The following is a 12259-nucleotide window of genomic DNA, read 5'->3' on the forward strand; positions in this document are numbered from 1 at the left end:
TTACTGATAATAACTAGCACGACCACTAAACCCCGCTTGCCGCTAAAACTGCACCAAGAAGAAGTTACTTCCAAAAAACACTTCATAAACGCACAGCTGCTTACAACCTTTGAGGTGTGAGTTAGCCACATATCTCTAGTTGGCAATATAGCCAGCGGCAGCCAAAGAATATCTTTTTCACAATATTTAAGTTAAGGTATAAGACCAACGTAGAGTATAGTACCAACGAGTAAAAAATAGGATGCAAAATAGATGCTGTTACAAACACGGTATATAAAGAACTTAACCATTATGGTATATAGTTAAACCACATTAACGATTACCATGGCATTGCAATTTAATACGATTGATATTAAAGAGGATTAATAAGTTATTTTTTCCTAAAGGTAACACAAATTGGTGTCGGTTAACCTTAGCAGCAGATGATGATGATGAGGATGTTTTGAAAATGCAACACAAAGTTTTGCTCCTATTTGCAAAACTGAATTCACGTGATATGAAAAAAACGTAGACAAGATTTATTCCAAGCTTTAAGCTCCGTGGTTCAGTCAAATTTCGCAGATAGAGGTAAAAGTTGGTACAAAATATTTGGCCTGTACTTTGACGAAAGTTCTTCCAGGAAAATCAAGTCTAGGGAAAGGAAAAAAACATGTCCACTAGGCAATACCTTTTAAATTTGCAAATAAAACATGAACGAGCTTAACACGTTGTGGTTCCAATTTTGTCTTTGTTGTTATGTCAACGAACATATATAAAATTATTTTCAAACATTCACTCATTACGTCTTGACTATCCCGAAAATGTTTTTATGTATAAGATATCTATGGCTAAAACTTATGAATGACCGATCAACCATAAATTAACAATTAATAACAAACGGTCAGTTAAGTGTTTACTATAATTTAAACGATATATTTCTAATAAAAGATGGAAGCATTAAAATATATAATTTGATTAATGTATTGCATTTTAGAAAACGATACATGAAGAAGTTAAAATTTTTGAAAATTTAATAATAGCTAATGATAATTTTTTAGCTTGAATTTTACTGCATCGAACCTTTTGAAGTATCTACAAATCCAAGATTATATCTAACTGCAATTTATCAAAATGTTTAAACGTAAAACTGTTTTGTTTGATTCGCAAATGAAGCTGCAAAAAATATTCAACCGTATTTAAAAACTTTTTACTGATCTAATAAATTTATTGCTATGACGTCATGAATGGTTGTAGAAATTTTTCGCCATGGTGTCGAGATGATTAAGTTTTCTTTTGCTGTTAGCGTCCAGGGAAGGTGGGTAGAAAGAATAATTAAGTACTTTATCGTGTTTAATCATGAGCGTAAGGACTCATGTTGACGATACTTAGTTTGTTTAAGCCTGTAGCAATTTTAATATGACTAGTACATCGCTTCAATTCAAGAAAAAGCATTCTGGTGGTTGTTAAATTGCCTTTGTACTTTGTTGGCCAGTACTGGCCTAATGTAAGCAAAAATCTTCCTCATAACAAATAACTTCACATGAAGTAGTCTTTGTCTATTTGCTCGTTAACATTCGCAAGTTACCAGCAATGGCCCACTGATATCTGTGGGTGTCATTTCTAGAATACTTGCAACAGCAAATCCATTCTTGTTTGAGTCTGCTATTGAAATGGTTTATAGCAGGTTTAGGGGTTTGGAACATTCTGACACAACTCATCAAATGTAAATTGTTATATTTTGTTGCACAGTGAGTCAACTAGTTTGGAGCCAACGATCGTAAATAATCGTTGTTAACAACTTCATATTTTCTCACAGATGGTGTCGAAAAAGGACAAGAAAGGAAGGTCCGGCATGAAAGCGATGAAGGATGTGGTGACCAGGGAGTACACCATCCACCTCCATAAAAGAGTCCACGGAATGTAATGCTTTAGTTTCATTACTTGTCTGTGATAATTTGACTTTGACAACGTTAATCATTTGTTTCATGGTATTGTACATTATTTTACCTGAGACAGTTTATAATCGGACCTATATAATCCTACTGGAAAGTTTGATTGCACCAGATTTCTTCGATGCAGAAAGTTAGCTTATATGCCAATATACTGACGCAGAATATATTATTCTGCATATACTATAAGATACGCAGGGTACAAATTTAACCTTAACATGAAATACAAACTTTCCAGTAGAGTATTTGGATTTAAGTAGCAGGTTACCAGCAACAACCTACTTATGTGTAGAGCTGTTTCTAGAAAGCTTGCTAGATCAACCCAGTTAGCTTTGAGGCTGTTATTATTTCTTTGTTGATAACAGCTCAAGAACTTTCTGACATTTTCACACAGACTGGCTGAAGCTGCGTTCAAGTTTTTCATCGTAATTTACTGAACTTCCTTCGTTTCAGGGGATTCAAGAAGCGTGCACCTCGCGCTGTTAAAGAGATCCGAAAGTTTGCTCTTAAAATGATGGGAACAAAAGACGTGAGAATCGACACTCGACTCAACAAAGCCGTGTGGTCCCAAGGCGTCAGGTATTATGCAATGCATGGGCACGAATAATATAGTGTGGAAACACAGAATTTGATATTCTATTGTTGTAAATATGATGATGATCCAAGTGGTTGTGCTAGTTTTTAACATTGATAAATAATTGTTTATCTTGTATGTTTTAAACTTTCTAAAGCAACTTTTATTTCCTTTTTTGGTGTTTTGTGTATTACCATTTGATGCTCTGTATGCTGTCACTACTTCAACACCCACCACGATGTCATGACAAGATAAATGGATAATTGCTTCATTTATTCTTTTTAGAAACGTTCCTTATCGGATTCGAGTTCGATTGGCACGTAAGAGAAACGAAGACGAAGATTCTGTTAACAAACTTTACACTCTTGTCACCCATGTGCCAGTCACATCTTTCAAAGGACTCAACACTGTAAATGTTGACGCTGATGAATAAATTCTATTCATATTATTTGTGCGAGTGTTGTTTTTTTTCTAATCTGCTGTAATGGACAGGGACAACTAAATGTCTTGTTGGGCCAAAAGTAGGGTCATTATTTTAATGATGTTCACATCATGTCAAACATGATGTGCTCAAATTCAGTGAAAAAACTCCATTTTTAGACGGTGCAGTGTGTCGTAGTGCTTGTGTGGTGATTTATTGTTGTCATCCAGAAATTATCTCCCTCAAAAGCGATGATGAAAAATGATACAGTTTTAGCAACATTGGTCATACCTGGACATATATGGGTTAAAATGCAAGAAGGAAAGAAAAATGATACATCAGTGATAATTAATCCAGTACCATAATATGAGTTCCAATGTGAAACAACCCGAAATTGATGAAATATTTTTATTACAGTAATTCTTGCATTATAACTTAACACGATCACCGTATCTTCGCAGTTTTCATTTCTTTAACTGTCAACACACAACTGACCGTAACAGCACAGAGATATCCAGTGATGCAGCCCACCACACAGGGTATTGGCCAAGTCTGCCACGGTCTGTCCCAGTCTAGTGGAATGACGATGGCCGAAGCCCAGCTTCCCAACACGACACCAAGTGTCTGGATGTAGATAAACCTTTCATCTTGGCTTTTGTATTCCCCGCAAACAATCACTTGGTACCATTTTTCAACGTCCACCCCAAACAAGCATAAACCAGGTATTGTTATCAGGACAGCCACCAAGCTAGCCCATGACGTGGTCTCCATCACCATACTTAGCAATGGTGCTCCAAATAACACACAAATAATGTGACTTGTGAGCCAACAAGTTGCGAACATCATGAACCCTTTGACCCACTCATGCATTTTGGTCTTGGATCTAAATTTGAAATTGAATCCTGGTTCCGCTGGCTTACACCAACTCCACATATATCTGAACACAATGAATTCAATGACGCTGTGAAGGCTCACGAAGACCAAAGTGGTTGTGACTGGATAAAAAATCAGCAAATTTTTTTCAAAAATGAAACATGACAACATAAAATAACATAGTGTGGTTGTTGTGAGTAAAATCTCTGGGCAAAGTCTTTTCATATGAGCTATGACGCCAGTTTCAGGTTGCTTCTTGGTAGATGGGAACATAATTACTCCGATTTTTTATCTAAGTCAGGTTTGGGTTCAAATGGGTTTGACCAAACCCGCATATCCCCGGGCTGAACTTCCTCCTGAGTTATTCCCTTCCTTGCTTCTTCCTGAACTTGCTCTGCAAAAATAAAATTTTAAATAAATGCTTGAAATAATTTGGCAACTTTTTTATCAAATCATGAAATCTAAACTTTAAGTAATAAAAATAGCAAAATAACTGAATGCTTACGGTATCTTTCTGGATGATAAAGAGGCAAAATGTATATAGGATAGAATGCAAGTCCAACTGCAATCACCAATCCTAAGACTGGCAACAGTCCATTAGTTCTTCTTCCAAATCCAGTTCTGACTCGAAGGTCAGGTTTTTTAATCTGCTTTTGGTACAAAAACTTATCCAAAAGCACCATAACTAAATGAACGTCTAAGCACAGCGCAAATATAAATGTTACAAATATAAAGTTACTTAAAAATGTTTAACACCGATTTATTTACGTGGAAACATTTGATTGAGGCAGGGTGGGTAGTCTAGTAAAGTTAATGAAAAAGTGATCTGCGACAAACAACAGGCTTAGCCTAAATAACACCTTTTCTACTCACTTGTGCTTCAATAAACCAACCAACTCTCATCAACGATAAAAATTTATAAGAAATATTAGGCCTAGTATACAAGTGCACAACCAGATGACGTAACAATTTGAGTATAGTAGGCCTATAGGCTTAATATACAAAGGCATCCTGTGGTTGCGCACTTGTATAAAAGACCAGGAAAATATTAAAGACAACAATAGCCTTGAAAGTCAAGCGCGTATTTTGGACAAAAAGTCTTAAACAGTTTACGGATTTAAGCCTTTAACCAGCAGAAGCCCAACAAGCCCAACTCCCAAGGTTACACGAAACAAATTGCTTCGTTGCTGTCTGCTTTCTTCTACCGCCGCCCTAGAGAACAATTATGTAATAAATTAAGACCACTAAAGATAAATAAATAAATCATAAATTTATCAAAAACAACATTTTTATTAAACCTTTATTAAAGTTACACGTTTTTATATCAAGAATAGAATAAAATCCTCACCAGAAAAATTTAAAATAGGTTAATTCCATTAAAGCAATGATTTCTCATACATGATCCATACTTAACTTATTACGATTTCGGTTTTATCCCATCTGATGAAGGTCTTATTTCAATATTTTTGACTTTGATCCCGGGTGGATCTTGTTCCTTTTCTGAAACTAACATAGGAGCACATTTTTAATAGATGGTTCAATGATTGTAGGAGCAGATGCATGTGCTCGTGTGTGCGCTAAATATTGAAGGGACCGATACTATCTGTGTAATACCTGCATCATGAATATACGAAGTAGAACTGTCTCCAAACCACAACTTAAAACGACTCACAATATCATTTATTTTTTGTCAATGTTTACTTCACTTTGTAAACATCGGGGCTAACATTATGTCAAAGGCTAATTTATCTTGAGGGCTTTAATTTTGACTCATATTTAACTACATCTAGAATATTTAAGATTGGTAATTTATCAACTTGTATCATTATAAGATGTCATATTTAAGAAAGGATTTTACATTTAGTGCGTAAACGCCCCATTCGTCTACTATCCGCCCATTGAAATGGTTCAGAGTACGGGAATTTTTCCCCATTCGAATGGTAGGAAATATGCCTTTCTTACTCTAGACCAGTGGTTCCCAACCGCGGCTCTTAGAGCCGCATGCGGCTCCAAGGTAGCTTTCTTGCGGCTCTCAATGACTCCTGAAAATCCCACAAAAAAATAAAAAATCTATTTGCAACAATTAGGGCGATTAATTTTTGAGTTGTCAAAAAAAGTCAAAAATTGGTCAAAATTTATAGCGTTAGGTCAAAATTGTTTACAAATTTTTCATTTTACATCTTACAGTTACACCTTGTAGCCTACTTTATACTGCTGTGAATGGTCCATTGTCTACTTATTGTGAATCATAAACCGCCTCCTGAATCCTAAACCACAATTGCGCATCGATTTGACAAAGTTGTTAAAGCTCAAAGCCAATGCCAAGTTGGACATTAAATTGATTTGTGTTATTTTTCTTGTTAGTGTTGCTATTCGTTGGTACATGATTTCATGCTTTAAAATTTTCGTTATAATTACTTGAGTCTTTTCAAGCGGCTCCATACGTACTCTGAAGTTTGAAATTCGGCCCCGACACCAAAAAAGGTTGGGAACCACTGCTCTAGACCTAGAGTAAGATATATGCATTTGGAATGGGGAGAAGTTGACTTCGGAAGAAGTATGGTTTGTGAACCCCATTCGCCTATTAAAATGGACCTGCTTTCAGCAATGGGGTTTCCCACAAACCATATTTCTGCCGAAGTAAACATCTCCCCTTTCCAAATGCATATATCTTACTCTAGGGTAAGAAAGGCATATTTCCTGCCATTCGAATGGGAAAAAATTACCGCATTTTCACCCATTTGAATGGGCGGAAAGCAGACGAATCGGGTGGCGTAAACCATACATATATATGGCTGTTCATGTACTGCCACTGTTAATGTAATCACTATGCCATAGACCTAATGCATGGATAAGAGACAGTTAACACCTGTTATTGTATCTATCCAAAAAACTAACAGAAATAATGAAAAATATATCAAACGCCCATTCATTGTTTAACGCGTTTCCTTCTTCAATCAAATCTTGGCAAAATTAATCCACAGAAGCTTGACATTGTATTTGCTTGTTCTACTGCTAGATATGTTAGCTCATTAAGTATCTGCAATCTATCTACTTTGCTTTATGACAATGTCACCAACCGCCTGCTCCACTCATCCAATGCGACTTATGTTTAAGAAAAATATCTACAGCATTCGTCTGATTAGATTACCACCCTGTAAGCTTTGGCAAAGTTCTGGAACCAAACATCCTTCTGAAATACCAACAGCCATATCTTACCGACTCTGGTTAAAAGGAAATCGTAAAACTTGTCGAGCAACTTTTTATTACGGCGCAAAAATGCACTTATTGTGGTGGCATGGTCTGAGTTGGGGGAACCACCGGTTGAATTGGGGGCATCGGGGTTTGCTGTGGGGCAGCCATAGGATCTGCAACAGGCTTCGCTCCCTTTGGCTCGCTCTTAGGTCCAGTTATGGGTTCCTCTTCCTTGGGTTCAACGATGCTCACGTTATCCGGCAGGGGCTTTTTGGGGCCAATTTTCCCATTGGGGTCCCAAGGCAACATAATCTTGACCTTGATCCCGAGCACACCTGGAACAATGAACTTGTTAAAATCCGCTCGTAAATTCTCCTTGAACTTGATAAACATAAACTTGCATCAGATGGGTTAAAATGTCATCGTCAATTTGTGTTACGAAGACCATCGTGAGAACATCATTTGCAACATTCCATGCTACTGCAACATCTAACAACGACTTGCCTTGTCTGAGCAGAACGTGTCGTACAGCCGTGTCCACGTAGTCACGCACCGGGTTACCAGAGTGGATCATCAAACCGTCGACGAACTTCATCGATTTGGCTCTCTGTCCCCTCAACTTGCCGGAAACGACGACTTCGCATCCCTTGGCACCAGACTCCATGATGAAACGAAGAACACCATAGCAAGCCCTGGATCAAATACAGACATAGTTGAAATAGTTAATCTCAGATGAGAAATGACAGGAGCAGTGGACCATGAGGAAGTGTTCAAAATCAGAATAAATGACGTGGTTTAACAACATTGTTTCACTTCAGACAGGGGCATTCACGTTTCATCATCAAGAACACTTCATAATCACTGACAACATAAATAACAGTGTCCATAATGACGGGACAATCCAATAACAATATTAATTGCTTTCATTTCATGCACAATGTGGTTGCATGATGTTCACTGTTCAGTTTGAAAGTCTTGCTTGTCAAACTTTATTTACACATTAACAAAATGGTTGCGGTTTAGTTCTCAACACTAGCAGTAGATCTTCACATAGAACAAAAACTGTTTTATAAAATCATCTTCTAAAAACCTTTCATTCTGATACAAATTTTCAAAACTAAAATGATTTTCATTTCTCGATATCAAATCATGTCCTGTCACAATAAAAAATACTTGTTAGGGGTCACCTTCGAACTGCGAGACCTCCAAGAAGCTTGTAACGAAGTGATTCGCACTGAGCAGTCGCACAGAGACCACGATTTGCGACCTTCTCAGCGTACAGCTGTAATACAATTTAACAGTGGTTAGTTAACATAAATAAACACAATAAAATATATCCCTTACTAACAACAGAAGTGCATTTGGCTTTGAACTGCTCATGTGCATCAGAATGAATGTGACTAAGTTATCAGCATAACAATTCAGACAGGGGCATTCAAAATCATCATTTACACAAGCAGCAGCAGTTATGTAATGCGAGGACACACTACTAAGTATAAGTGCATACCGGTCATACCAAATGCACATATTGTTATATTAAAATCACAAACCAAGGACTGTAGTTCATAACATGAACAATTAAAAATACATAAATGTTATTCACGCATCAAACATTTTCTTAAAGAAATGTGGCAAAATAAAGGCATGGTGATTTGTAACATACACTAGAACTTGCAAAATGTAGACACAAAACTTTCGTGTCTACATTTTTCTGCACATGCGTTATTGTTTCTCCAACTTTATTCACACAGCACTATAAAAAAATATATCTTGTACATTATGTTATATAACTTTCTGTCAACACGAGTTTGGTCTCTTAGTTTTGCACTGCTCTCTTAAAAACTATCGTCCTTCAACGTTATTATCATGGTGATGTGATAACAAATGAAACACCCCAGCTTGACCTCCATTTACAGTAGAGTTACTTATTAAATAACATGCATCTACATCCAGTTTTGATCGACATTCAAAATTGTTAAAGGCAAACCAATACCATACAAATTACATACATACACATATATATATATCATAAAAATTACAACAGTTTCATTAAAACATCGCAAAAAGTTTGCACATCTAGTTTGTAATAACCGAAACAACTTAAGATTTATCCTTTCATGGATTTTTACAAAACCTAATCATGACACGCACACCTTAACTCGAAAACCCATTTTTCAAATAGAAAATTGAAGCCTCACCTCTACGGCATCAGCTTTGAATTTGAATCGCTTCTGGACCATTGCAGTCAACTCTCGGATTCTTCGTCCCTTCTCGCCGAGAACATTCTGCGTTCGAGTGGCAAGGATGATGATTTCTGTCCTTGAAGGAGTGACGCGAACTTCGACACCACTGTAGCCATCTTCAGCAAGTTCCCTCCATAGAAGTTCGTTCAACTCCGCTTTGAAGAGACCATCGAGGACAAACTGAGCACAAAACAGTGATAAATGATTAACCACCACAGGCAGGATAATTTATACTTCGATGAATAACTTATTTTGCACAAATCAATGAATAAATATAATAAGCGCATTCAGACAAAAACATGAAATACATCTGTGGGAGTCTTTTATTTTGCACTTGCACACCAGGATTAAGAATTAATACATTAATTTTTTCTATATCATCTCCCAACCTTGGGATTGTGTTTTTTCGCCATCCAGCTGCATTAATCTTAACCAAATTATTGTTCGTAGTTGTTACCATGTCACTGATGCACATTTCTGCTATTAGCTTCTAATTACAACGCTGCATCAGTGTCAAATTTAAATAACTGCATCACATATTTTTGTTATTTGCATGTTAGGTTTAGTGGCCGTGACAACCATTATTCGTTTTTTATCATGTGTTAACATCATTCTTGCATGCTTTAAGCCTTATCGCTTTACTGCTTTTCCTGTCATTGACTGCTGGCTAAATTTTGATATGTCTCATTTATAGTGGCCAGCAATGTTCCCTCTAAGCTGCGCGCGCAAATGCGCACTGCTGACACAGTCTCCGCGCACAAGAAAATCTGTGCTGCGCACAAGGAAAAAATCCAACCTGAATTGAAAATAAAATAAACGCATAATAATTGCCACAGTGCGCACGTGGCTCGTTTGATGTTGCTCACAGTGGTCCAAGGGACCGCTCAGGGAGTTAGTGTGTTTGCTCAGACTCGTGAAAAATTAGAGGGAACATTGGTGGTCAGCTAATTTTTTGATCCCTTACTAACAAAAACGAAAAACAAACGATATTAATTTCTTTCCATGCAGTGGAAACGTACAAGAAATACGTAAAAAAGATCGCACATTGTTGCCTATTGCAATGATCTTTCAAAGTATTCAGCCTGTTTTGACTAAATTAAAAATTTCACACAGAAATTTAAATTAGAGGCTTGTGCATAAACTAGTACACTTTTGCACATGTACAACTAGATATAAATTGTCTTTTTATTTCTAAAATTGCTTACGCGAGTCTAACCTTCTGGTATTGACCCAACCAACTGCATATAATCCGAAAACATCTGCCCAATAAAACAACATCAGTACAAAATAAATAACTTAACAACCGTACAGAGGTATTCCAAGAATCATATCGCCTTTATTGCACGTACACATTACAAGTAAGTCCACATATTACAAACATACCTTCCTCTTTTTTGACATAGGCGCTGCCATACTGGCGATTCTTGTAAAGAGAGAAAGATTTAGGAAAGCAGCCTGAAGAGTTGTCCTTTAACATAGAAATCACATTTTATAAAACATTTTACCGTTTTTAAAGGGTAATTTTTTTAATTAATTGGACAATGTTTGGGTTGAACTAGCATAAAAATTTCAAACGATGAGAATTGAAATATTGAATAAGAACAAAAATCAAAAAATTTAAACTTATTTTAATCAATCGCTAATAAATTGCCGAGCCTAAACCTGTGGTAATACAAACGAAAGACAAACTCAACAATGGTTGTAGCTAGGGTTAGTTTGGATATCAATAATATTTACTAGCTGGATATTTCTGTTTTATTTAACCGGTTAACCGGATAATAAACGGACAGCACAAAGAAACGTTTTTATCTTAATTTCTAGTAAAACATTTTGTTTCGATTGTAAAGTGACGTAGTTTTTCATGAAAACACAAATCTGTGCAAAAAAATCACAAATTTGTGTATTGTTTGTGACATAATACAACGAATTCTTTCAACATTTAACGTTTTGTAGAGAATAGAGGACAAAGAGCTGTTAACAAGGTTTTAATTTAAATTTAGCATGGAGTCAAACATCACTTGAAGTCTGTCTAATAAAACGCTTTCTACTTCATTCATTCATTTTATTTTTCGTCTTCAATGTGGGAGCCGAAAAAAATGTGCTGACGCAGCTGGTCGCAAACATATTAGTAGTTATCGACATTTTCCATAAATTGGACGGGTAAATGTGACAAGGCCTCGAGGGCAAAAACGTGCATTACAGACCAACCAGGGAATGTAAAAATATTGTTAGCGTCAGTACGGCGACCAATCCCAAATTATAAACACATTATTTAAACAATTTAACAAAAAAACACGTAATTTAACCTTTGTCCTACTGCATGGGTACAATTGTATCCTTTCCAATTTTAAATTAAGGCAGTCTTTTTTCTAGAAACCTGAGGGACCTGAGATTTCCTGACATCTCTACATCTTTGTGTTAGATTATGCAGAGTAAATTTCGGAAAAAAATCTTTACACGTTACCGAGATAGAGGATCGAGTTGTTTTTACACCCTTAAGAGGCGGCATGGGTACAATTGTACCCTTACACATTTTGTATCGAAATGACGCCGGAATACATAACACAAAGCCACTTTTTCGAATGTTGAGTGAAACAGATGACAGAAATGATTTATTTGGTACAGAAATATGAAAGAAAACTTAATCGAGGTGGTTTTAGTCCGTTTCACAAGTAAGGCACTTTGTTTTTGTTACTGAGTGTTCGTCGCAAACAGGCTGAACGCAAACCACGCAGCTTTTCCTGGTGTTTCGTCGTTTTTGTTTCTGGTGTCTGCCACATAGCAATTTCCAACAATCGGTGTAGCTCCATTACTTCCTTTGGAGTTAGTTCGCCTTCTGGCGGTGTCGCAGTGTGCCGTCCTAGAACCATTTCCACTGCAGCTCGAAAGAAACGGTTTCTCATCACCATCCGGTTGGCAGAGCGAGCTTCCGAGCCTTGATTATCTAGGGTTTGCTTGATTGCGTCGCTTCGACTTCTCCAGTCATGTGCATGGATGATAGAAGAGCACGACCGATTTTTTTACT

At 36.7% G+C, this 12259-nt stretch overlaps 3 protein-coding genes across 3 annotated transcripts; 1 reads left to right on the forward strand and 2 right to left on the reverse strand.

The window, feature by feature from the left end:
• Positions 1–1269: 1269 nt before the first annotated feature.
• Positions 1270–2950, forward strand: LOC143471641 (large ribosomal subunit protein eL31-like). The gene is made up of 4 exons (XM_076969905.1): positions 1270–1294; positions 1796–1899; positions 2382–2507; positions 2788–2950. Exons 2-4 carry the CDS (start codon positions 1796–1798, stop codon positions 2933–2935), a joined length of 378 nt encoding a protein of 125 aa, XP_076826020.1. The 5' UTR covers positions 1270–1294; the 3' UTR covers positions 2936–2950.
• A 700-nt stretch (positions 2951–3650) lies between these two features.
• On the reverse strand, positions 3651–4627 carry LOC143471657 (small integral membrane protein 20-like). Its single transcript, XM_076969906.1, has 2 exons — positions 4302–4627; positions 3651–4190 (listed from the first exon to the last, which is right to left on the reverse strand). The coding sequence occupies exons 1-2, from the start codon at positions 4477–4479 to the stop codon at positions 4072–4074; spliced, it is 297 nt and encodes a 98-aa protein (XP_076826021.1). The 5' UTR covers positions 4480–4627; the 3' UTR covers positions 3651–4071.
• A 2417-nt stretch (positions 4628–7044) lies between these two features.
• On the reverse strand, positions 7045–10739 carry LOC143463426 (small ribosomal subunit protein uS3-like). The gene is made up of 5 exons (XM_076961897.1): positions 10618–10739; positions 9190–9414; positions 8179–8273; positions 7496–7683; positions 7045–7326 (listed from the first exon to the last, which is right to left on the reverse strand). The coding sequence occupies exons 1-5, from the start codon at positions 10645–10647 to the stop codon at positions 7082–7084; spliced, it is 783 nt and encodes a 260-aa protein (XP_076818012.1). The 5' UTR covers positions 10648–10739; the 3' UTR covers positions 7045–7081.
• Between the last annotated feature and the right edge of the window lie 1520 nt (positions 10740–12259).

The sequence above is a fragment of the Clavelina lepadiformis genome, chromosome 1 (genome assembly GCF_947623445.1).
Source record: "Clavelina lepadiformis chromosome 1, kaClaLepa1.1, whole genome shotgun sequence".
In the NCBI taxonomy this organism is placed as follows: Eukaryota; Metazoa; Chordata; class Ascidiacea; order Aplousobranchia; family Clavelinidae; genus Clavelina; species Clavelina lepadiformis.

Bases quoted from the DNA above. Each gene is read 5' to 3' on its own strand.
- LOC143471641 (XM_076969905.1), top strand. From the start codon at position 1,796: ATGGTGTCGAAAAAGGACAAGAAAGGAAGGTCCGGCATGAAAGCGATG. The intron at 1,900-2,381 runs GTAATGCTTTAG...CCTTCGTTTCAG, and splicing joins CATAAAAGAGTCCACGGAAT to GGGATTCAAGAAGCGTGCAC. The intron at 2,508-2,787 runs GTATTATGCAAT...TATTCTTTTTAG, and splicing joins GTGTGGTCCCAAGGCGTCAG to AAACGTTCCTTATCGGATTC.
- LOC143471657 (XM_076969906.1), bottom strand. From the start codon at position 4,479: ATGGTGCTTTTGGATAAGTTTTTGTACCAAAAGCAGATTAAAAAACCT. The intron at 4,191-4,301 runs GTAAGCATTCAG...TTATTTTTGCAG, and splicing joins TTATCATCCAGAAAGATACC to AGCAAGTTCAGGAAGAAGCA.
- LOC143463426 (XM_076961897.1), bottom strand. From the start codon at position 10,647: ATGGCAGCGCCTATGTCAAAAAAGAGGAAG. The intron at 7,684-8,178 runs GTGACCCCTAAC...TATTTGATCCAG, and splicing joins GGAGGTCTCGCAGTTCGAAG to GGCTTGCTATGGTGTTCTTC. The intron at 7,327-7,495 runs GCAAGTCGTTGT...TCATTGTTCCAG, and splicing joins ACACGTTCTGCTCAGACAAG to GTGTGCTCGGGATCAAGGTC.